Raw genomic sequence first — 25821 nt, 5'->3', positions numbered from 1 at the left:
TTTTCTTTTTTTTTGAGACAGAGTCTTGCTCTGTCACCCAGGCTGGAGTGCAGTGGTGCGATCTCACCTTAGTGTAACGTCTGCCTTCTGGGTTCATGAGATTCTCCTGCCTCAGCCTCCTGAGTAGTTGGGATTACAGGTGTGTGCACCACTATGCCTGGCTAATTTTATATTTTTATTAGAGATGGGGTTTTACTATGTTGGTCAGGTTGGTCTCAAACTCCTGACCTCAAATTATCTACCTACCTCAGCCTCCCAGAATGCTGGGATTACAGGTGTTGAGCCACTGCACCTGGCCCTATATTTGCTTCTTACTCATTATACTTGTTAATTGTTGCTTATTTTAAAATTTTACTTCTTTGGTGGAGCTCCTTATGTCACCTATATTCTTCCTTAAGACTGAGCCCTCATGAGTTAAAGCTGAGGTTAGTTCACTCTCAGTCTCTAGTAGCTTGCTAATTACCTTTAAAGTGTTCGTTCCAGTTATTGGCTACAGATTAAATATAGCTCCATATGTCTATATTCACATGTTTCTTCAGTTTTTCTGGAGGTGTTGTAACCTGTGAACTCAATTTTCCAATGCGTTTAGGAGTAGTTGATTTTTCAGTTGTCCCGCCTTTTTCTTGTGAGGATGAGAGTGATGATTTCCAAGCTGTTTACATAACAGATCTGAACCTAGATGTCTTCTTAATTTTTTTAATGAGAGTTTTATTGAGATGTATAATTCAAATACATATTCACCCTTTACAAATGCACAGTTTGGTAATTTTTACTATATTCACAGAGTTATACAACCTTTACTACTATTTCATTTTAAAACATTTTTGTCACCTGAAAAGGAACCCCAAAACACTCACTCCTCCCAGTTCAAGGCAGCAACTATTTTGTTTTTATGGATTTACTTATTCAGGACATTTCATATAAATGGAATTATACAAAATGTGACCTTTCGTTTTTTACTCTCTTATCTTAACATAATATTTTAAAGGTTGATTTTTGCTGTATCATACATCAGCCCTCCATTCCTCTTCGTTGCCAAATAATATTCCATTGTGTGGCTATATCACATTTTATCAGTTGGTGGAAACACTTTTTGATGTTATGAATATTGCTGTTATGAACAGTTGTGTAACATTTTAGTATGGATATATGTTTTGGTTTTTATTGCAGAAAATTGGAGTATAATTTCTGCCTCATAAATATCTATGATTAACTTTTTGAGGAGCTGCCAGATTGTTTTCCAAAGTGACTATACCATTTTACTTACTACCAGCTATGATAGTTGCAGTTTCTCCACATTCTTGTCAACACTTATGTTCTTGATTCTAGCCATTGTAGTATATGTAAAATGAGTGCTCATTGTGTTTTTGACACAATTGCTAATGCTAATTGCTAATGATTAGCATATTTTTACTTGGTTATTGGACATTTACACATCTTTGAAGAAACGTCTATTCAGATCCTTTGTCCATTGTTTTAGTAGGGTTTTCCTTTTATTGTTGAGTTGTAGGAGTTCTTTATATGTGCTGGAAAAAGGTCCCATATCAGATATGATTTGCATATATTTTCTGACACTCTAGATTGTCTTTTAGTTTACTTGACAGTATCTTTTAAAACACAAAAATTTTAAATTTTATGAAGCCTAGTTTGTCTTTTTTTATGTTTCTTTTGCTTCTGATGTTATATCTAAGAGACCAGACATACATCAGTGTTTTTATCTAACAGTTTTATAGTTTTGCTCTTCAGTTAGGTCTCAAATCCATTGTGTTATTTTTTATATATGGTGTGAGATAGGGATCCAACTGCATTCTTTATGAAATTTTTTTTTTTTTTTTTTGGAGACAGAATCTTGCTCTGTCACCTAGACCGGAGTGTGGTGACACAATCTTGGTTCACTGCAACCTTTGCCTCCCAGCCTCAAGCAATTCTAAAGCCTCAGCCTCCAGGGAAGCTGGAACTACAGGCATGTGCCATTGCACCTGGCTAACTTTTTCATTTTTAGTAGAGATGGGATTTTGCTATGTTGGCTAGGCTGGTCTTGAATTCTTGACCTCAAGTGATCTATGCGCCACTTTGGACTCCCTGAGCCGCCATGTCCATCCTCAGTTGCATTCATTTGGATGTGTATGTTTTCCCAGTACCGTTTGTTGAAAAAAGAAAAAAAAAAAAAAAGAATTATTTCCTCACTGGATTTTTCCCCCTTGTCAAAAATCAGTTGATCTGCCAGATGCTGTGGTATGCGCCTATAATCCCAATACTTTGGGAGGCTGAGTTGGGCAGTATTGCTTGAGCCGAGGAGTTTGAGACTAGCCTGGTCAACATGGAGAAAGCCTCTCTCTACAAAAAATGCCAATAAAAAGTTAGCCAGGCATAGTGGCATGCACCTGTAGTCCTAGCTACTTGGAGGGTGAGGTGTGAGGATCACCTAATCAGGGGAGTTAGAGGCTGCAGTGAGCTGTGATCATGCCACTGCACTCCAACCTGGGTAACAGAATGAGACCCTATCTCAAAACAGCAGCAGTTAATTGATCATAAATATGAGTTAGTGTCTGGACTGAATTATATGGCATTGATTTCTGTGTCTGTTTTTAAGCCAGGAACACACTCTCTTGGTTACTGTCGCTTTTTATTGAGTTTTAAAATTGGGATGTGTGAGTCTTCCAACTTTGTTCTTCTTTTTCAAGATTATTTTGGCTCTACTGGGCCCTTGCATTTGCGTATTATTTCGGGATCAGTTTGTCAATCTCTGCAGCAAGCAAGTTAGGATTTTGATGGGTTTGGTTAAATCTCTAGATTAATTTGGGGAATATTGCTATTTTAATAATATTTAGTCCTCAAATTCATGAATATGGCATGGCAAGTCTTTTCATTTATTTAGGAGTTCTTTGGTTTTTTTCAACAGTGTTTTGTAGTTTTTAGTTTTCAGGTTTTGCACTTCTTAAGTATTCTTTTTTAAAAGAAAATTCTGTCCCAAATGAAATTGTTTTCTTAAATTCATTTCCAAATTATTACTGTTGTATAGAGATACAACTGATTTTTGCTTATTAATCTTGTTTCTTGTAGTCTTCTTGAACTTGATTACTTTTAATAATTTTGGGGGAGGAGATTCTTAAGGATTTTCTATGTAAACGGTTGTGCCATTTGTGAATAGAGGATGTTTATTTCTTGCTTTCTGATCTAATGGCTTTTATATCTTATTCTTGCCTTCTTGCCCAGGGTAGAAACTTCAGTACTATTGAATAGAAGTGTTGGGAGAAGACATCCTTTTGTTTGGTTCCTAATCTTAAGGACAAAATATTCAGTCTTCTGCCACTAAGTATGATATTAACTGGGGATTTTTCATAGATGTTCTTTTTCTGTGAGGAAGTTCCCTTCTATTTCTGGTTTGCTAAGTCATGATTTTTCATGATTTTTAAATCATGAAAGGGTGATGGGTTTTGTGAAATTCTTTTTCTGTGCCTGTTGAGATTATTATATATATGATTATAATTATATTTATTTTCTTAATATATTGATTGATTTTTTTGTTAAACAAACTTCATGTTTTTGGGATAAATCCTATTTGGTCATGATTTATAATCTTTTTTACGCGTTGCTGGATTTGATTTGCTAGTAATTTGTTGAGGATTTTTGCATCTGTATTAATGAAGGTTTTTTCTATAGTTTTCTTGTGATGCCTTTATCTAGTTTTGTTAACGGGGTAATACTGGCTTTGTAGAATGAGTTAGGAAGTATTTCTAGCTTTTTTTGGAAGAGTCTGAAAAGGACTAATGTTAATTTTTATGTTTGGTAGATTTCCCCAGTGAAGCCATTCTGAGCACAGGCTTGTCTTTGTGTTTTAAAATTACTATGCAGTTTCAATAGTTTGTGTCTTTCTAGGAATTTGTCAGTTTAAAGGAGGTTATGTAATTCATTGTTCATAGTATTTAATAATTGTTTTCTTATGATCCTTGTTAGTTTAGTACTAATATTTCTTCTTTAATTCCTGATTTTTAGTAATTTGAGTCTTTTTTTTTCTTAGTAGAACCTACTTTTGAATTTGTTGATTCTATTATTTTCCTAGTCTCTATGTCACTTATTTCTGCTCTAATCTTTATAATTCCTTTTCTGATACCTGCTTTGGGTCTAGGTCATTCTTTTTTCTTTTAATTTTAATTTTTTTTGAGACGGAGTTTTGCTTTTTTTGCTTAAGCTGGAGTACAGTGGGGCAATCTTGCTGACTGCGACCTCCGCCTCCTGGATTCAAGGGATACTTCTGCCTCAGCCTCCGAGTAGCTGGGATTATGGGTGCGCACCACCTTGCTCAACTTATTTTTTGGTTTTTTATTAGAAGTGATGTTTCACCATGTTAGCCAGGCTGGTCTCGAACTCCTGACCTCAGGTGATCTGCCTGCCTCACCCTTCCAAAGTATTGGGATTACAGTTGTGAGCCACCATGCCCCGCCTGGGTTTAGTTAGTTCTTGAAGAACAAATTGGATTAGTAATTAAAGATCTTTCTTTTTTATTTAATTTTAATTTTTGAGACAGGGTCTCACTCTGTTTCCCAGGCCGGGTTCAGTAGTGCAATCATGGCTCACTGCACCTTTGAACTCGTGGGCTCAAGTGATCCACCTGCCTCAGCCTCCCTAGTAGCTGGGACTTACAGGTGCACATTACCATGCCTGGCAAATCTTCTTTCTTTAATATAGGCATTTTACAGCTGTAAATTTCCCTCTCAGTACTACTTTAGCTGCATCCTGTTCATATACATGTATTTTTGTTCATAAATCTTTTCTTTTTTGGGGGGGAGGGCTGGGAACGGAGTCTTGCTGTGTTGTCCAGGCTGGAATACAGTGGTGCAATCTCAGCTCAAAGCAATCTTTGCCTCCCGGATTCAAGCATTTCTCCTGCCTCAGCCTCGCTAGTGGCACCTATCACCATGCCCAGCTAATTTTTGTGTTTTTAGTAGAAATGGTGAACTCTTTTCTTATATTTGATTTAAAACAGAATCCCAGCTACTCAGGAGGCTGAGGCAGGAGAATTGCTTGAACCTGGGAGGCGGAGATTGCAGTGAGCTGAGATGGCACCACTGCACTCCAGCCTGGGCGACAGAGCAAGACTAGGTCTCAAAAACATGCACGTGCACACGCGCGTGTGCGCGTGCTCACACACACACAGTGATAATTCTAAAACTACATGGGTTTAAAATGCATTTAAAATTTTAATTTGCGTAACAATAGTAGCACAAAGGAGAAGAAGGAAAGAAATGAGGTATTTTGGAATGAAATTTAATACATGATTGTAATTATATTGGTACACATTCAGATTACTTTGTTTTAAGTTATTATCTAAGAAATCCCGAGAGAAAACACTACAAAAATAACTCAAAACTGTGGTGAAGAAACCACAATGAAACACAAGAGCAAAAATAGCAGAAAAAGGCCAAGACATATCAACAATAAACAATGTCAAAGTAACAGACATAAATCCTACCTATCAGTACCTACCTACTGGTAATTTCAGTCCTACCACCTCTTAAATCTACCTATTAATAATTTCAGTAAAAGCAAATAAATTATCAAGAGGCAGTGGTTCACAGAATACATGAAACAAAACAAAACAAAACAAAAAACCAAAAAAACAGTGTTATATTGTCCACAAGAGTCAGTTTTAGATTCAGACACACACCAGCTTGAAAATAAAAAGAAGAAATATTATGCAAACAGTAACCACATGAGAGCCAAACTAGCTATACTAATATCAGACAAAACAGACTTTAATATAAAAATTGTTCCTAGATACGAAGCAGTGTATTTTATCCCAATAAAGGGTCAATTTATCATAAGGACATTAAAATTATAAATAAATATGCACCTAACAATACAGCCCCAAAATATGTGACGTGAAACTGACAGAATTGCAGAGAGAAGTAAACAATTTATGGTACTAGTTGGTGACTTCAATGCAACACTTTAAATAATGAATAGAAAACTAGACAGGAAAAGAAATACAAAACAAACTAAACTCTAAATCAATTTGAATTAACAGACATCTATAGAATTTTCAAACAACCCATAGTGAAATAAACAAGCTTATCAAGTACACGTGGAAGATTCTCCAGGATAAATTAGGCCATAAAACAAACCTTAATAAATTAAAAAGACTGAAATAATGCAAGGCATAGTCTCTAACCACAAAAAAATTAGAAATCACTAATCAGGAAATCTGGAAAGTATACAAATATGTGGAACCTTAACAGTATGCTACTAAAAGCTCACACAAAGAGGAAAGCACAGGAAATTAGGAAATACTTAGAAATGAATGACAATGAAAACATAACACACCAAAGCTGCCTTTTATGTTTACCCAGGGTAGTTATCTTTACTGAGTTCTTTATTTCTTTGGATGGATTTGAATTACTGTGTCCTTTGTTTTCAACCTGAAAGGTTTCCCTTTACCTTGTGCTGCAGGTCTGCTAATGACAAGTCCTCTGTTTTTGTTTATATGGAAATGTCTTAATTTTCCCTTTTTGAAGTGTAGTTTTGCTGGTTATAGAATTCTTGGATTAGTTTTTTTTCTTCCAGCACTCAAATATGTAATCCAACTGCTGCCTGGCTTCCATGGTTTCTGATGAGAATTTTGTTAGTCCTACTGGGTTAAAATGGTACTACTAAAACAATAGTAATCATTTTTTGAGGCATTTGTGACATGAAGTGAGACATGATAACAGCAACAAAAAATGTGTTTCATAAGAATGGGGATATATTCTGAAAAATGTGTTGTTAGGTGGTTTCATCATTATAGGAACATCATAGAATGTATTTACACAAACCCAAATGGTATAGACCATACCATATGGCCTTTTATACACCTAGGCAATGTGGTGTGGTGTGTTGCTCCTCGAGTATAAAACTGAATAGCTTGTTGCTATACTGAACTGTAGCACAATGGTTTTTGTGTATCTAAATACATCATGTGGAAAAGATACAGTAAAAATGTGTGGTATAAAAGATTTAGAATGGTACACTTGTATAGAACAGCTCCATTATAATCTTATAGGACCATTGTTTTATATGCAGTCCGTTGCTGAACAAAACATTTTATGTGGAACATGACTGTAAATAGGTTTTTAAAAGTGTTTCCTGCATTGCCAGCATGTGATACATATACTAAATCAAGAATATAATAGATCAAAGATGCATTAAAAAAAACTTACTGTTTTTAAAAATTTAGTTTTTTCTCTCTTTATTCACAACTAAATTAAAACTCTCATTTTGAAATCTTCATCCTAGAGAATAATTGTCTTATAACTTTAAAAGTCAGATTTGCAAATTCTGCTATTGTATCACATCTCAAAATCATTTTAAGTAACCTAAACATTTTCCATTGTGTTCTATAAATATTATGCTTTTAGTACCATGTAAAATATCATTAATTATGCTTGGCTAAGTATTGGACACATAACAGTGTCTTTAAAGCCCCATGGCAATACCCAGTATCACTTGTGTTTTTGGATACTGTACGAAGCTTTGCTATTTTTTAAGTCTTAATTTAATTTTATTTTTATTGTGTTTTATTTTTTCGTAGAGACAGAAATGCCCAGGCTGTTTTTGAAATCGTAAGCTGAAGAGATCCTCCTGTCTCAGCTTCCCAAAGTGTTGAGGTTACAGATGTGAGCCACTGTGCCCAGCCTTTTAACCTTAATTTTAGTTATAGGAATTGAAAGAATTTCTCTCTCCCCCCCACCCTTTTTTTGTTTCTTTTTGTATTGCATGCAAGTAAAGTTTGCCTACTTTCAGTTTCCAATACATTTATTTTTATTTTGGAAGACTACGTCTTTTACAGTTTCTATTTCATTATTCCTTTTAGTCTTTTTTCTTTTCTTTATATTTCTCTTTATATTTTCTATTTCTATCATGATCTCAATTTATGCTCATTGTCGATTTATTTTAAAGGATTAGAAATAAAATGAATTCTATTCAAAGGATATATAATTTGGATATTTCATCAATAAATATAAAAATAAAAAACAAAACACTTATAAGGTAGTCATTAATATACTGCCAAAAAGGATAGTAGAAAACTATTAATGGCTAAAAAACAAAAATAAGAATTAAAAAGAGCACAGATAGAGATGGAACAAATAGCATGATAGTAGGCTTAAACCTATCAATAACAGGAATTAAACTATAATGTTAGTCTCCATTTTATGTTAAGCACGAATATTATTTACATACCAGTGTTAATATATAATTTCTGATGATCTGTGTTGACATATTGATCTGAAAAATCTTCATGTTCATTGCTCTTTGTAAACACATAGAACTACAATAATAAATTTCTAGTCCATATAAATTTTGCCTGTCCCTCATGGTTGAGTCCCCCCCCCCCCAGACGGAGTTTCGCTCTTGTTACCCAGGCTGGAGTGCAATGGCGTGATCTCGGCTCACCGCAACCTCCGCCTCCTGGGTTCAGGCAATTCTCCTGCCTCAGCCTCCTGAGTAGCTGGGATTACAGGCACGCGCCACCATGCCCAGCTAATGTTTTTGTATTTTTAGTAGAGTCAAGGTTTCACCATGTTGACCAGGATGGTCTCGATCTCTTGACCTTGTGATCCACCCGCCTCGGCCTCCCAAAGTGCTGGGATTACAGGCTTGAGCCACCGCGCCCGGCATTGAGTTTGTTTTTATATATCAGACAGCCTTCCTTCAGTTAACTGAAAACTACCAGTTATTCAGTTTGCTGTGAGTTATGAGCCACACCCAGCCACAACTGGTGTTACAAATTTCCCTCTGTCAGATAACCCTTCCTTTCATCACGTCACAGTAGCTCACAAGTAGTAACTATTATGACACCCATTTCCCAAGTATAAACTTAGGTGTTTTTTTCAAGGTAAAATACTTCCTTGTAGTATTTATTCCGTAACAATTTTTATTTGCTTTTTTTGAGACAAGGTCTCTGTCACTCAGGCTGGAGTGCAGTAGAGCCATTATTATGGCTTACTGCAGCCTTGACCTCTTAGGCTCAAGTGATCCCCCTGAGTAGCTGGGGCTACAGGCAGTGCACCACTCTGCCCATCTATTTTGTAGAGATGGGGTCCTGCTGTGTTGCCCAGGCTCGTCTTGAACTCCTGTGCTCAAGCACTCCTCTCACTATGGCCTCCCAAAGTGCTGGGATTACAGGCATGAGTCACTGTGCCTGGTCTATTCCTTAATAACTTAACAGGTATATGATTGTTTTTATTGGGTTCTTATCTCTCTGTAAATGTGTTACAACATTTTTGCATGCTGTGCCCCCAACCCCATTTCCTTTGTAAACCTTGTAGCTTTTATTGCATGATTTTGTATAATGTGGTGGTTTTTTGAAACTCATATGTCATGATATAGCAGAACTGACTATAATTGTTTTATACGGTTGATTCATCTTAATCTTTTATGCATTTCAATGCAGGTATACTTCCACCCAGTAACTACCGCATGTATATCATTAGAGTTTGATGTCAGCTTACTGCTCTTTTTTTTCTGTGCGTGGTGCAATTTACATTCGGTGAAATGCACACATCTTAAGTGTACTCTTTGATAAGTTTTACAGATAAACATGCCCATGAAATGCAAACTTCTGTCAAAGTATAGACCATCATCATTCTAAGAAATGTTCTCTCATGCTCCTTCCTAGTTAGGCCCTTGACCTACCCTTTTAGTGGCAGCTAGTGTTTTAACGTGTTACTAAGATAGATTGGTTTTTCCTGTTGCAAAACTTCATATAAAAAAATTAATATGGTGTATACTCTTCTTGCATGTAAAGCTTCCTTGAGTCAGCATGACATTTCTTAGATTGATTTGTGTTTATCAATAATTCCATTTGTGTTTTTGTTGCTAAGTAGAATATACCAGTTTGTATATCTAGTCACTTGTTGGATACCCAGGCTGTTTCAAGTTTTTCACTATTGTGAAGACATCTGCTATGAACATATTTGTACAAATACTTTGGTAGACAAATTTTTATTTCTCTATGAGTGGTATTGCTGGGTCATAGGATAGGCAGGTGTTCAGTCCTGTGAGTAACTGCCAGCCTTTTCAAAGAGGTTGTATTGTTTTAAATTCCCACCAAAAATATATGAAAGTCCCTATTGTAGCCATTCTGGCAGGTGTGGGGTTGAATCTCAGTGTGCTTTTAATTTGCATTTTCCTAATGACAGTTTGGAGCACCTTTTCATGTGCACCCTGGCTATTTGCAGTATCTTATTTTGTGAAATATCTATTCAGATCTTTTGTTCATTTTTGAAAATTGGATTATCTGTGTCTTTCATTGAGACGTTTTAAATTTTGATAAAGTTTTATTTATGAGTTTGCTCTTTTATGGGTCTTCCTTTTTGTGTCCTAGTAAATCTTTGCTTTATCCTCAAGTCATTAAGGTAGTTTTAAATGTTTTCTTGTAGAAGCCTTATAGTTTTTAATGTTTATATTTAAGACTATGATTCATCTTCATTTGATTTTTGTGTATTGTGTGAGATAGAGAGTAAGGCTCACTTTTTCCCAGATGGATGCCAGTTATCTTATAAATAGTTCAAAAAGACTTTACTTCCTCTTTTGGACTGTGTTGGCACTTTTGTAAAATATTAAATGACTATCTATAAATGTGGGTCTCTTCCTGGACTCCTTAATCTGTTGCATTGATCTATTTGTTGATCCTTAAGCCAGTACCATACTGTTTAGATTACTCAGCCCATTCTATGTTTTGAAGTCAGATTGTGTAAATTCTAGAACTTGAGGCTTTTTGGGGATGTTTTAGATCCTTCACATTGTCATATAAATTTTATACTTTGTTTAATTTTAATTTTTTATAGCTGCATAATAGGTGTGCATGTTTTGGGGGTACAGTGATAATACAGTCATATAATTGTGAAGATCAAATCAGTGTATTGGGGTATCTGTTGTCTTAAATATTTGCTTTTCTTTATGCTGGAAATATTTGAATTACTGTCTTCTAGCTATTTTGAAATGTGCAATGGAATATTGTCAGCTATACTCTTCTTACTGATCTAACACTAGGTCTTATTTCTTCTATTAAGCTGTATATTTACATTCATTAATCAGCTTCTATATACACTTTAAAATCAGCTTTTCAGATTAAAAAACAAAAAGAAGAGCTTAGTGTAGTTATGCTTTGGATTGCGTTGACTCTGTGATCAGTTTGAAGAGAACTGCAGCCTTAAAATGAGGTGTCCAATCCGCAGACATGATATGTCTTGCCATTTATTTACGTCTTTTAAAATTTCCCGGCCAGGTGCAGTGGCTCACACTTGTAATCCCAGTACTTTGGGAGGCCGAGGTGGGCGGATCACCTGAGGTTGGGAATTGGAGACCAACCTGACCAACATGGAGAAACCCTATCTCTACTAAAAATACAAAANAAAAAAAAAAAAAAAATTTCAACAGTGATGTTTGGTAATTTTAAGTAGAGAGGTCTGCATGTCTTTTGTTCAGTGTTTTATGTTTTCTGATGCTATTGTAGATAGAATTGGTTTTTAAAATTTTGTTTTTCTAGTATTTGCTGCCAGTATATACAAATACAGTGGACTTTTGTATGTTAACTTTGTATCCTGCAACCTTCTTAAATTCACTTATTCCAATTTAGATTCCTTAGGATTTTCTTTATAAAACAGTCCTATCTTCTGTACATAGAGCCAGCTTTTATTTCTTTTTAATTTTTATGCATTTCATTTCTCTTTTCTTCCTTGTTGAAATGGCTAGGATTTGTAGTAGTGTTGGATAGGAGTGATGAACACTGGCATTCTTGCCTTTTTGTTGGTCTTTGGAGAATAGTGTTCAGTATTTCACTATTAAGCATGTTAACTGCAGGGTTTTTATAGATACAGGTTCAAGAAGTTTCCTTATTAGTTTGCTGAGAATATTTATTTTTAATGGTGTTAAATGGTACCATGTGTTTTTACTGTGGCTATTTCATGATAGGAGTTTTCCCCTAATACCGTAAAATACATTGATTGGTTTTGAATGTTTAACCAATCTTGTGTTCTTGGGCTAAACATTGTCTAGTAATTGTATATTATCATTTTGATACATTATTAGAATTTATTTATTTTCTTTTAAATAGAAACAGGGTTTCACCATGTTGGCCAGGATGGCCTTGATCTCTTGACCCCATCTGTGATTCGCCAGCCTTGGCCTCCCCAAAGTACTGGGATTACAGGCATGAGCCACTGCACTCGGCCTAGAATTTCTTTTTGATGTATTTATTGACCTTTATGTCTTGCCATTTTTAGTGATTATTCTAGAGATTTTAATATATATCTCTTTTTTCATAATCCGTTGAGAATTAATATTGAACCATTTTATGTAAAATATAGAAACTTGCATTTCTACATTTGTCACTTCCTCTTGTTTTTTGCTGTGATTGTCATATATTAAATCTACATATGCTATAAACTACATAATACATGTTACCATGTTTTAAAGAGTCATGTTTTAAGAAAATTAAGAGCATTTTTTTTTTAGTGTATGTTTGCTGGCAACACATTATATTATTTTTCTTTTATCTGAAAATGGTTTTGTTTCACTTATATTCTTAAGAATATTTCTCTTGAAAATAACATTTTGTGTTGGCAAGCTTTTGTTTTTTCTTTTTAGCACTTTCAAAGATTTCATTTCACTCTCTTCTGGCCTTCATATTTTCTAATAAGTCAGGGGAAATTCAGCTCAGTGTTCCTATAAAAGCAATATGTCATTTTTCTCTAGCTGTTTTCTGCATTTTTTTCTTTTTTATCAGTTTTCAGCAATTCAGCTATGATTTGTGCCTAGGTGTGATTTTATTTAATGTTTGTTGAGCTTCTTGAATCTATACGTTTTGTCTTTTATCAAATTTGGAAAATTATTTTCAATTATTTTTTTCTGTCCTATTCTTTCTCCTTAGGATTGGTTACATGTATTTTGATATTGTTCCAGGGACTCTTCCCCTCGCACCCCTTTCTTTTTTTCTCTGTCCTTCAGATAAGCTCTGTTTTCATGTTACTATTCATTTTGCCATCTTCAGTCCACCAGTAAGTACATCAGTAAATACTTATTTCATACAATTTTCAGCTCCAAAATTTCTGTTTGGTTCTTGTCTTTGTTTGGGCTGCTGTAAACACCTTAGGCGGGATACAGCATACATTTATTGTTCACAGTTCTGGAGGCTGGAAAGCCCAAGATTAAAAGGCTCCAGCAGATTCAGTTTCTGCTGAGAACTCTCTGCTTCATAGAAAAGACTTATGTGTTCTTAATGACAAAAGGGGCAAACAACCATTCTCAGGCCTCTTTTATAAGGGCAAAAATCCCATTCCTGAGGGTGGAGCCCTCATGACCTCCCAGAGGCCCCACCTCATAATGTCACCACATTAGGGACTGGGTTTCAATGTAAGAATTTTGGGGGACACATACCTTCAGGCCATAGTAGTTCCTTTTTATTGACTCTTTTTCTTTTCTGGAATTTCTTTTCATTGAAAGCAAGCGTATTTCTCCCTACATATTATGCATTGTAACAGTAGCTTTTTAAAAATTTTTGTCTGCTAATTCTCAGATCTGGATTGTCTCAGGGTCATTCCCGGTTTGTCCTTTCTCTTGAACATGGACATTTTTTGTTCCTTTTTTATGCCAGGTAATTGTGTCCTAGCACCTTATGTATGGATGATAGATTTTAAAACTCTGAATAGCATTTTTGAATCAGTAATGAATTTTAGTGATGTATTTGGTCATATTCTGTGCTGATTGTTTTCTTGTCCATATGGGTCTTCTATTTTCACTTGTCTCCCTGCTGCTAAAGTGTGTTCTCAGATAGTTCTTTCGTGACAGTCTGTGGATAGTAAACCATAGCTTTTATGTGTCTGGCAATATCTTATTTTTCCATCATTCTTGCTGCTTTACCTGGGAACTAAGTTCTAGGTAGACAGTTTCTTTACTTTCAATACTTTGAATGTATTGTGTCATTGTTTTTCATCATCAGTTGTTGCTGGGGAGAAGTCTGCAGTCAGTCTAATTGTCATTCCTAGCTAGGTAATCTGCTTTTCTTTCTGGTAGCTTTTAAGATTATGCCTATGATTGATAACTCTACAGCATTTCTTATATATGACTTAATTTTTATCTTCCTTAATATGTGATGTGTATTTTCAATTCAACAACATGTTTTTCAATTCTGGAAAATTATTAATTATCTCAGCAAATATTGGCATACCGCTGTCCTTATATTTTAATGACTCTTTTTTTCTTTTAGTATGTTCCTAAATATACTTATGTTTTTTAAAAATCATGCTAATTATACTATCCATTGAGTGATATCATCTAGAATGAATTCACGTTCCAGTCGTTTATTTTATTGGTCTTTTTTTTTTTTTCTCATTTTTTTTCCCCCACATGCCTGTTGTGTCAGATTTGTTGGTCTTATGTTTGAGAATTTTGTCCTTGCAGCCTTATTTTGATTGGCAAGTTTAACGTTGTTCTTATTTTGCTCATCTGTCTTTTTCTGTGCTTATTTTCTTTCTTATAGTTTTACTTGCTTTTCAATTTGTTAGCCCCTAATTCAAAAGCAGGTTTGTGTTAGAGTTTCGAGGTTCTTGCTTCAGCATGATATTGAAAGCACTGCAGATTCTGTCATGGATCCATTCAATAACTAACTGGCTTAGATCCTGGTCAAGAGGTTTCTATTCTTTTTCCCCCCTTAAGTAGGCCACAGTGTCAAATAAGCTCTAGCTTAGGCAACAGGTGACATCAGTATATTCTTAGCCTCCTTTCAAGAGGAGATGCCTATTCCAGCCTTTGGCGTTAAGCAGTAAGCATAGCTAATACTCCTCTTGTGGAACATTTTTAGTCCTTGTTTACCCTGAGGAGGTGTAACTTTGAGCCATCATTGAGTGCTTACAGACTCAGAGCTTTGCAGGTCCATAGCTTATATCCCCATTCACAGCTTTGTGTTTCTTCTCATCTTGTCTTCTTGTGACTTACCGAGCCTTTTTGAATAAAATGTAATGCATTTTATATTGTACTTGGAGCAAAGGGGCTGAATCAAAATACAAACTTAATGAGCCTTCTTGACTAGACATCTAGACGTTTCTTAATGTTTTGTCACTTTTGTCTCATTCGGCGTATGCTCATAGTAGTAATATTGCTCTTGTGAATCTAAAATTATGTTTTAATTTCTAGTAGGGAAAACCCTGAGTTTTCTTTTTAAAAATTTTGTCTTTTCATGATGAAAATTATATATTTTTACACATGAACTTTGAAATAATTTTGTCAAGTTTTAAAACTTGTGTTGGAATATGTCTTGAAATGTGTAAATGTATGTATACATCATTTTAGAAAGGTTGTCCTCTTTTTTTTTTCCCACTCCTGGTCTGTGACTCAGCCTGGAGTACAGTGGTGTGATCATGTATGGCTCACTGTAGCCTCAAACTCCTGGGGTCAAGCAGTCCTCCTGCCTCAGCCTTCGACATAGCTAGGACCACAGGTGTGCACCACCTCACACAGGTGATAGTTTTGTTGTTGTTGTTGTTTTGAGATGAGGTCTCCCAATGTTGTCCAGGCTGGTCTTGAATTCCTGGGCTCAAAAGATCCTCCTGCTTCAGTCTCCTAAAGTGCTGGGATTCTAGGTATGACTATGAGCCTCTGTGCCTATTTGAAAGATGGCCATTTCTATGCTCTCAAGTTATCTGGGTGTTTACTAAATCCATTTATATGCAGCTTTTAACATGTAATTTTGAGCTTTACATGAGAACTTTATTCCTGTTTTTTCTGTAGTTACCGTGACTGTCCAGCTGGCTATACTAGAAGAAATATTAAAATGTTCTTATATCTAGTCACTTTGTCAGAATACCTAAATTATTCTAAAAGGTTTAGCCAGATTCTGTGGTTTTCTATGTATATGGTCATACCAACTACAAATAAAGGTACTTTGATCTCTTTTAACATTTATACTAGTCATTTAACTTTCTTATTTTAAGTTTTCTAAAGCCCCTAAAACAATATTTAACAATTATAGGCATCTCTTTGTTCTTGATTTTAGTGGAAATGGCTTCAGTGTGTTTTGCTGTTGAATATCTTCCTTGCTCTATTTGGGGGAAAAGTTTCATAGTTAAATAATTTATTTTTATTTTAATTTTATTGGTGTTACTAGGAATGGTGGCTGAATTTTATTAAGTGCCATTTAAAACCTTGGTAACAATAATGGTCAATTAACCTTTTAATAAACTAAACTGTTTTTTTTATTTTGTTTTTCTGTTTTTGTTCATACTTTTAAAAGCGTATTGCTTTGTTTTCTTTCTTTGAATTGTCTTTATCAGTTTTTGTTATTAATATTTTATAAGCATTTGAAAAATAACTGGATACCTTAATCTTTCCTTATGTATTACGTGGAGATTATTTTGTTCTAATTTTGTAAATTGATGATAAAGAGCCCTCTGTTTAGGTAGATTTTGTCAATTTGCTCAGTTTTAGAAAGCCAGTATAGGCAATACATACCTTGGGGTAATTTTATTAAGATATTTTTATGTGAGTTTTAAATTGTTCCCAAATGTGAATCCATATTTCCTTTTTTTTTTCATGTGTGTGTGTGTGTGCTCTAAATTTTTACTGTGCCCTTTAGGAAACACATTTCTTTCCTTATTTAACTTTTTTTTCTTCCACACTTCCCTCTATGCTTTTTTTGTGAGAAATCCTAATTCCAAACATTTATCTGTAAATAAGTTGGAGATATTTTTTTATAGGTGTCAGTAGAGTGCATAGCTATATATTAATACTTTGTGTGTGTTTATGAATGATTACTGTATGAGATTGCTGTGAAATCTGAGTATTATTGGTGCTTAATATTGCCCTTTGTTATTACCTAATAAATTGTAATAAAATTTTTGTAGCTACCTTAGGAATTCCAACATAGGCATGATTCTGATATTGTTTGAGAGTGTTTGCTAACTTATACGTATATGACTATAATAATGTGATTTTCTTCTCTCCTCCCCCTCCCCCCCAAACAGTTACATGGGAATTGGTCTTTCTGCTCAAGGTGTGAACATGAATAGACTACCAGGTACACTTGTAATTGAATTACAGTATTATGTCTTATGAGTAGCTCTTTCTTGTTAAAATTTTCAAGTAAGAAATTATATAAAGATACTGACTTTCTATGTTTTTAATCATAAATATCATGAATTTTAAGTGAAAGCTGAGTGTTTTGTTGTTGTTTTTAAGGCAGAGTTTCCTGTCGCCCAGGTTGGAGTGCAGTGGTGCAGTTTGAGCTCATTGCAACCTCTGCCTCCTGGATCAAGCGATTTTCCTGCCTCAACCTCCCAAGGAGCTGGGATTATAGGGATGCACCACCATGCCTGGCTAATTTTTGTATTTTTGGTAGAGATGGGGTTTTACCATGTTGGCCAGACTGGTCTGGATCCCCTAACCTCAGGTGATCCACCTGCCTGGGCCTCCCAAAGTGCTAGGACTACAGGCGTGAGCCACCTTGCCCAGCCCGCTGAGTGGTTTTTAATAAATTTAGATTTCACACTATTTAGCAAAACATATAGTATATATGTCATTTTTTTTTTGTATTTTGATATTTTTAAGTTTTAGTACATAGTAATATCAGTTACTTTCAATATTTTAATGTTGCTGTTTATATTGGCTACCCATCACATTTTTTATTTTTAACCCATCTTTAGTTGTTTAATGTTCCAGGAATATTGACTAATATTTAAAGTCAACTAAGGGAGAGATAATTGAGATGGCAGACCTGTTTCCCAGTACCACTTATCAGAAGGAATTGATTCTTGGATTACGTCTTCTAATACTCTGCTAATGTTAAAAGTTAATTTTGGGGAGACTTTTTGAAGTACAAAGCAAAACTGTCAATGTAAAACTACATGAAGTGCCTTAAAGAAACAAACCAAGCCAATGTAGTTGCATCTAATTGTAATCAGATGTGTTACCTTGACATACTTTTCTTTGTACCCTTTTGCTTAAAATTATACTTGAAAGAGAGTTTGAGGTTTTTATTATTTGAAAACTTTTCGTAAAAGTAACTGATAAGGCAAAAATCTCTCGATGATATAAACGTATCTGTAGTTTGGTAAGATAACACCTTGTTTGACTTTTATATTTGGATTATGGCATTGAGAAACTTGCAGTGATTGAATAGGATGTAATCTTTTGTGTTATATAAAACGTGTATGTGTTCTTTAAAGCAAAATTATTTTGTCATGTTAGCAAAAGGAATTTGCACAGAAAATGTGTCCTCCTGTGGTTGTTGCATTTATGTTTGTTTTTTCTGGCAGGGGTTCTCTTTGTTTAATTTTCGTTTTAGTGTTCTATATAGCTATTTCTCTTAATTTTGTAAACAGTATTTTAATGTAGAATAAATTATGTAGTGTAATTGTTGAGAATTTAAATATACATTGGGAATTTCATCTTTATATTATCTTGTACTGTTCTGATTTATCATAATCTTAGTGAGTAAATCTAGCACAGAGGAACCTTACTTTTTCATTGTAAATGTGCTGGAACTTTCTCCTTAGGTTGGGATAAACATTCATATGGTTACCATGGGGATGATGGACATTCGTTTTGTTCTTCTGGAACTGGACAACCTTATGGACCAACTTTCACAACTGGTGATGTCATTGGCTGTTGTGTTAATCTTATCAACAATACCTGCTTTTACACCAAGAATGGACATAGTTTAGGTACTGAGATAATATATTGCATGTTAAATAACTAAATATTGTGATTATTATACTTCCAGGATGATAGTCATATTTATTATGTGATTCTTCTTTATAGATAGATGCCCCTGGAAATGGTTCTTCCTTTTTCCCAGATAGAAGTTGAGGAAATGCTGAATATATTCTGTGAAGGTCATCTGTATGATACATATATGTATAGGAATTACTGTAGAAATAATTCCCACACTGAGATATTTATTCTAGAAATAGAAATGCCAAGAGTTTTTTGCTTTAAATAAAACGTTACACAGTGTAAGCTAATTCTCTACGTAACAGGTGCTAAGAAAAAGGGGCAGTCAGTTGTTAGGATAGTGTGGGTAATAGTAGCAAAGGGAGGGAAAGTTTGATGCCACAAGCATGTGAAGGGCATCAGCACGCTCAGAGGTCAGATCTGCTAACAAAAGTGGCTAAAGTTGGTGACTACAAGTTTGTTCTATGGAAGGGAGCAAAATTAAACAAGCACACAATGACAGAACTTCTGAAAATAAAAGGTGGCTAATGAGAAATAAATCGGTTATGAAAAACCTGAAAGCCATACATTGTAAGACATAGTAAATTAAGGTTTTCAGTGGAATATTCATGTACTCATAGCACTTCAAATTTAAAGTTGTATGTGGTTGTTATAGTCCCTTTTCTTAGATTTTTTTTTAAAACGATAGAAAATATAAAGGATGGTAACAACACTGATGGTTTTTGTTTAAAAAGAAAGATTTCACATTTTACTGCTGGAAAAATCTTTGAAAGCAAATTATTTTTAATGAGGTGAAATGAAAGGAAGCATAAACTAAGTAACCTCTAGAAGGCAGAAAGTACTTATAAATAGTATTTAGAAGTTAGACTTAAAGTAGTTTGCTTAGACATGAAATAGATGTTCTTTAATAAAACACAAAAGCTGTTTTTTCTTTTATAATAGAAAATTCTGAATTCTGGCTGCATTGGCAATACTCTTTTTAAAGTGTTTCAATATATTTCTTATATAAAGTTGTTTTAATATTATATTCAGCTTAACATTTCTGATTACTGATTTTAACCGAAGTCCTTCTGTATTATCTGACTTAACAGTTTTTCTCAAGTCCACAAGAGATTTTCTCACTAGTACAATAATGTTAAGGATCCCATGCAAATTATGTATATTTGTGTGCAGTTTGATTGTTGTGTCTACCTGGTTTCCAAGAACAGTATAGGCCCCTTGAATGTATTTGTTGTTGCTTTTCTGACCAATCATATAATATTACTTGGCTTGACTGCTTAAGATGTTTGAAGCCTTCAATTTGAAGAAATCTGCTTTTAGGTATGACCTTTGGCTCAAAAACCAAAGAATACATTTTTTAAAAACCATAATCTCTTTAACATAAACTTTTTAAACTTTCCAGAGAAGAAATTTCATTTTGGGATATAAGACAATTCCAGGTGATATGATTTTACTTTTTTCCCTATTTTCACAAATATTTAAATTAAATTTTTCTCTTGGCTAAAAAAGCTATTTATAAAATGTAAGGTGTGTCTTTAAAAAGGTGTACCTAATGATAGAGTAATGGAGTTGCATTTTAATTTTTTTGTTGTTGTTTGAGATGGTGTCTTCTGTCACCCAGACTGGAGTACAGTGATGCGATGGTGGCCCCGTGCAACCTCTGCCTCCCAGTTTCAAGCGATTCTCCTTTCTCAGCCTCCTGAATAGCTGGGATTACAGGCTTGCGCCATCTTGCCCAGCTAATTTTTGTATTTTGTGTTTTTAGTAGAAATGGGGTTTCACCATGTTGTCCAGCTGGTCTGAACTTCTGTCCTCAGGTGATCCACCTGCTTCAGCCTTCTGAAGTGCTGGTATTACAGGCATGAGCCACTGTACCCAGCCCACATTTTAATTTTAAGTAAACCTAAATGTTTGACATTATTCATTCTTAAAGTTAATAAATATTAAGCACATAGAGAGGTGGTATAACAGTGGTTAATAAGATTTCTTCAGTCAGACTTGGCTGAGTTTGACTCCTAGCTTATGCCATGTAACCATATGTAAGTTAGTTAACATTTCTGTGCCTCCATTTTCTCAGTTTGTCAGGTGGGATCACTGTAATACCTATTTCACTAGGGTTGGTAGAGTTAACTGAAATAGTATGTGCACAGTTCTGGCATCTAGTGAATAATCATTAAATGTTATTTAGTATCATTATTAAACCCTGGGCTAGGTTCTTGGGATCCACTGGTAAAACATAGGTAAGCAGAAATTACCTCTCTAGAACAGGAGTCTACAAGCTATGGCTAAGTTAGCCTCCTGTTTATTTTAAAATAGAGTTTGGTTAGAAACCAGCCACACCCACTTACATATTGTCTATGGTTGCTTTCCTGTTACATTGGCAGAGTTGAGTATTTGTGATAAAGACCGTATGGCCTGGAAAGCAGAACATATTACTAGTCCTTTATGGGAAAGCTTTGCCTAACTCTGGTCTAGATTCCGGAGTCTTAGAAGATAAAATACTGTTACTATTTTCTTGTACTTGCTAAATGGATAATTTGTATCCAAAGCTAATACATTTTTAGTTTCTGTCTCATGGAAGATTTTCAGAATATATATTTGCTTAGTATATAAAGAGAAATGGAAAGGTTTTGAGCTAATAAGAAATGTTGCAATATATAGGTTAACTTAATTTGATAATTTTTGACTTTGTTTTTTAAAATGTCGTTTTATTAAATATCATTTACCAATTGAAGATCTCTTTTCAAAAAGCCTGACAAACCAGGAAATCATGAATATAGAAAATTGCTTTCTATGTAAAATTTAAATAGTTATGCCATCTTGTTAAAGTGGCATCTTTTCATGGTCTGATTGGGCAAAAACATGTTGTGATAACTGTATTTGGCAGTGTTAAAAAAATGTTAACCTTTGGAATTAATTTTGAATTTTTCATTAGAGTTTTTGGTAAAATGAAAATTTCAGTAATTACAGACACAAAGGATTTTTACTAAAAATAGAATATACAGTCTTCATTATAGCTAGACATCTTTGAGAAAAATAATTGATTAGCTTATTTTATGAAAAATATTAGAAATATGTGTAGTTATAGTATATTAAAATAATTCTCTCTTGCTTTCTGTATTCTTTTTACTTTTGTGAAAATTTGGAATAAACTTTATTTGGGCTGACAGTAGTCACTTGCCTTCTGTGTTATTAATGAATTTAAATGTAATGATAATGTTACACATGGGGAAAACAGGAACCCTAATTTTGCTTTCCTTTTGACAAGACACAATGAATTTATCCGTTTTAAAAACTCATAAAAACAGGGCTTTATTAACTACAAAGCATTATTTTTACACATTATTTTAAAAGTGTAAAATTTATATTCAGGTTGTCTTTTAACTTTATTACCTTAATTAACAGCGTTAGATGTTTTCTGTTGGTATAGCACAGTCACAGAGGAATAAAATGTCAAGTCGGAAGAGACCTTAAAAATAATTTAATGGAAATCCCCTCAGTTTTAAGATAGTAATCAAGACTGTAGAAGCAGTGGTGCTGGCTTGGTTTGTTTTAGACTGGAAGAATTGAGAGCAACTGACTTACCAGTACTGCTCCTCTCCCATTATTCTAGAGCTAGATCTTTAAAAATATATCTGTGAGGTCCTACAGAAATAATTCATCTTATTTTCAGCTAAGCTGTGTATTTGGAATATTTGGAAGGAGGTCGTTAAATTGTCATGTTGGGTTGACAGTAGACTTATTCCAGTGATACTGCCATTGTTCACGTTGTATCTAGAATGTGACTGTGTAGAAATAACTGTCAAAGGGTATTCAAGAAAAATTCTCAACTGTGTATAAACCTTTATCCTCTGAAGGAGGAATTGTTTTTTCCCCACGAGCAAATGAGAAGTTAAAGGATTTACTTTCATAAGAAACATTTCTTAAAGAAGCAAAAATATGCTGTATTTTCCCCTGCTCGCTTTTTATAACAGAAAAACTATTTTCCTTCCACCTAAAATTATTTACAAGCTAAATCTAGATGATGATTATTAAATGATGAGGCTAGACATTGCAACTTGGGGGTAAAAAATAAACAGTAACTATTTTGCAAACAACTTAATGTGTTTTCTAATGTAGCTTTGAAGATATGTCTAAAACGATTTTAGAAATCCTTGAGACAACGGCAACATCTCAGAAATAAAATTTCTGTATGACTAGCAAGGCTGATTAGCTTGAAGGGGGATAGCATTCACTCAGACATATATGTTAGTATTATTGATAAAAAATTACTCCTGTTATTTTGTATTTAGGCTTTAATGTTTTTTCTTTTGCCATTTGTTTTGCCCTTTTTAGCTAGAAATTCAGCTTGTCACTATAGTCTGCTTTGAAAAACAGCTCTAATGCTACTTTTTTTCTTTCTTTTTAGGTATTGCTTTCACTGACCTACCGGTAAGACTTTTTTTAAAAAGCAATTTTCTATTTTTAATTAAAGGAAGTACAAAGAAACTGATACTGGGTATATTTAGGAAGTTTAGAATACAGTCTTATTGATATTTATTATGTTTGTATGCAAAGAAGAAATCTTTTCTCTAACCACCTTGGATATAGACCTTCAGAAATTAGGTTCCAGCTTGCACTGGATTCATTGTGTAAAGGAAAATAAATCAAAATTGATTCAAGTATCATTTTAAATGTCACCATTCATTCATTTGAAATGTATTTCCTTGGACTCTTCAGCAGAGGGCTGTATAGCACTTCTAATTTATTTATTCATCTAAGCTATATAGAGGCCTACCATGTGGCAGGTTAAGTGCTTGGAGTATGTAATTCAACAAAACAGGTAGAGTAATGGTCTCTGCCTTCTTGGACTTTATAGTAGTCAAGCTGTGAAAGTTAGATCATAAGCAGTACATGAAAAACAAGCAAATTACAACATATTTTAAGGGTGTTAAGTATCCTTTGGAAAGAAAGGGAAAAAAGAGAATGGGAATACCAACAGTAGGACACAAGGTTGTACAAATTGCTCCCCTTTGCTCAAGGTGAGACTTGAGCCAAGGCTTTTGGAGGAGTGAGGGAGTCAGCCAAATGGGTATGTAGAGCAAGACTTTTTCAGGCAGAGAGAAGTTAGGGAAAAGGTGCTCAGGCAGGAGCACACTTAGCTTGTTTGAAGAATGGCATGAAGTGTGGTAGAGAGGAGTGAGGAGGGCAGAGCATATGTAGTAGTAGATGATCAGAGATAATGATGGGGGCTCGGGGTAAGCTATTAATAGATAATCTAGACCTGGGCAAGCCATTGAGAGGGCTTGGACATTCACTCTGAGTGAAATACAAAGACATTGCAGACTTTTGTTTGTCATGATATGACTTCACTTTATACAGGATCACTGTGATTGCTCAGTTGAAAAATAGACAATATGGATTTAAGGGTAGAAGCAAGGAGACCTGTGAGGAGACTATTGCAGAAATTCAAGCAAGGGATGACAATAACTTTCTTCAGTAGAGGTTTGATTCCACGTATCTTATTTACCAAACCCAAGGCAGTGTCAGTTGTAATCTGCATCATCTATGACACCAAGGGGGAAAAACTAACAAACTATGATGTAATGCCTCCCTTATCACTTAGTATTTTTATTTTATACTCATGGAATGGTCTCTTAGGGTTATTTAAACATAGATGTTTAATCTGTGTCTCTTTTTAGATGTTACACACCTAAAAATGATGAGATAAGCAAAAATAAATTGATTAAGGTCCTTCACGTTCAGAGTCTGACCTTTTAAATCAGTTACTTTTAGAGTCTATGCTATGATTTCCTTTTGTCTCGCTCTGTCACCCAGTTTGGAGTACAGTGGTGTGATCTTAGCTTACTGCAGCCTTTGCTGCCTGGGCTCACGGAATCCTCCCCCCTCAGCCTCCCACGTAACTGGGACCACGGGCGCGTACCAGCATGCCCGACTGATTTTTTGTATTTTTGATAGAGACAGGTTTTTGCCAAGTTGCCCAGGCTGATGCCCATGATATTCTATGTGATACTATCTTCTCTGCTATCAAGAACATTTTTTAAGATTTCTCTGTTATGTCTGTGGGATTTTCCTCCAGTTTGCTGATTACATCGTGCACATTTGATGCTGTCACTTTCATGATAGTGATCGATATCACGAAAATGAAAATTTCATCAGGAAAAGCAGTTCAGTCCCAAGAGTTTTTCAGTGAGCTCATTCTTTAACAAATTTGTACCTGTGCAGGCAGTGACAGCTGTGTCATGACAGCTGCCTGACCATAGTAAGGTGTCATCAATTATAAAATGCATTCCAATTTTCAGAAATGCATTGAGAGAGATGATGGAAGATTCAGAGGCAGTGAATAGGTACCAAATCTATAGATTATTTATGTCTTTTAAGAAAATCCTAGGAAAAAAACCAGACGAAACCAAAATTATAATAGAAAATAATTTTAAGACAAGGAATATTTGAACGCTACTGATCAAAAGTACTCACCAAGAAGCATTATTTGGCTCTGGGAAACTGAGGTGGGAGAATTGCTTGAGGCCAAGAGTTCAACACCACTTTGGGCAATATAATGAGATCTCACCTCTTTAAAAATCCAACTCAAAACCAAGAGAATTGGCTGATGGATTGGATCTGAAAATTACATGAGGTCTGAGAATTGACCGTTCTACTTAGCAGAGTAGAGGTCATTGGTGACCTGGAGAAGAAAATTTCAGCAGTGTGATGGAGAGAGACATCCTGATTGGAATGGATTTTAGGATGAGGTAAGTTATAGACAGTGGACAACTCTGGAGTACTTTGGCCACAATGAGGAGAAAAGAAATGGAGTAGGCTGGGTACAGTGGCTTACGGCTGTGATCCCAGCATGTTGGGAGGCCGAGGTGGCGGATCACAAGGTCAGGAGTTCAAGACCAGCCTGGCCAACATAGTGAAACCCTATCTCTACTAAAAATACAAAAAATTAGTCAGACATGGTGGTGTGTACCTGTAGTCCCAGCTACTCAGGAGGGGTGAGGCAGGAGAGTCGCTTGAACCCAGGAAGTGGCAGTTGCAGTGAGCTGAGATCACACCACTGCACTCCAGCTTGGGCAACAAGAGTAACACTTGGTCTCAAAAAAAAAAAAAAAA

At 34.9% G+C, this 25821-nt stretch overlaps 1 protein-coding gene across 1 annotated transcript in view; it reads left to right on the top strand.

Moving 5' to 3' along the window:
* RANBP9 (RAN binding protein 9) overlaps positions 1–25821 on the top strand; it is a 110312-nt gene that overhangs the window by 52831 nt on the left and 31660 nt on the right. Inside the window, exons 3-5 of the mRNA XM_017521570.2 lie at positions 16998–17050; positions 18528–18695; positions 23114–23136. Of these exons, the coding sequence (XP_017377059.1) occupies positions 16998–17050; positions 18528–18695; positions 23114–23136 (244 nt within the window). The remainder of the gene's footprint in view (positions 1–16997; positions 17051–18527; positions 18696–23113; positions 23137–25821) is intronic.

The sequence above is a fragment of the Cebus imitator genome, unplaced genomic scaffold, assembly GCF_001604975.1.
Source record: "Cebus imitator isolate Cc_AM_T3 unplaced genomic scaffold, Cebus_imitator-1.0 Scaffold21, whole genome shotgun sequence".
Taxonomy (NCBI): domain Eukaryota; kingdom Metazoa; phylum Chordata; class Mammalia; order Primates; family Cebidae; genus Cebus; species Cebus imitator.
The sequence above is the reverse complement of the archived record's forward strand: the minus strand, read 5'-3'. Positions and strand labels throughout refer to the sequence as shown.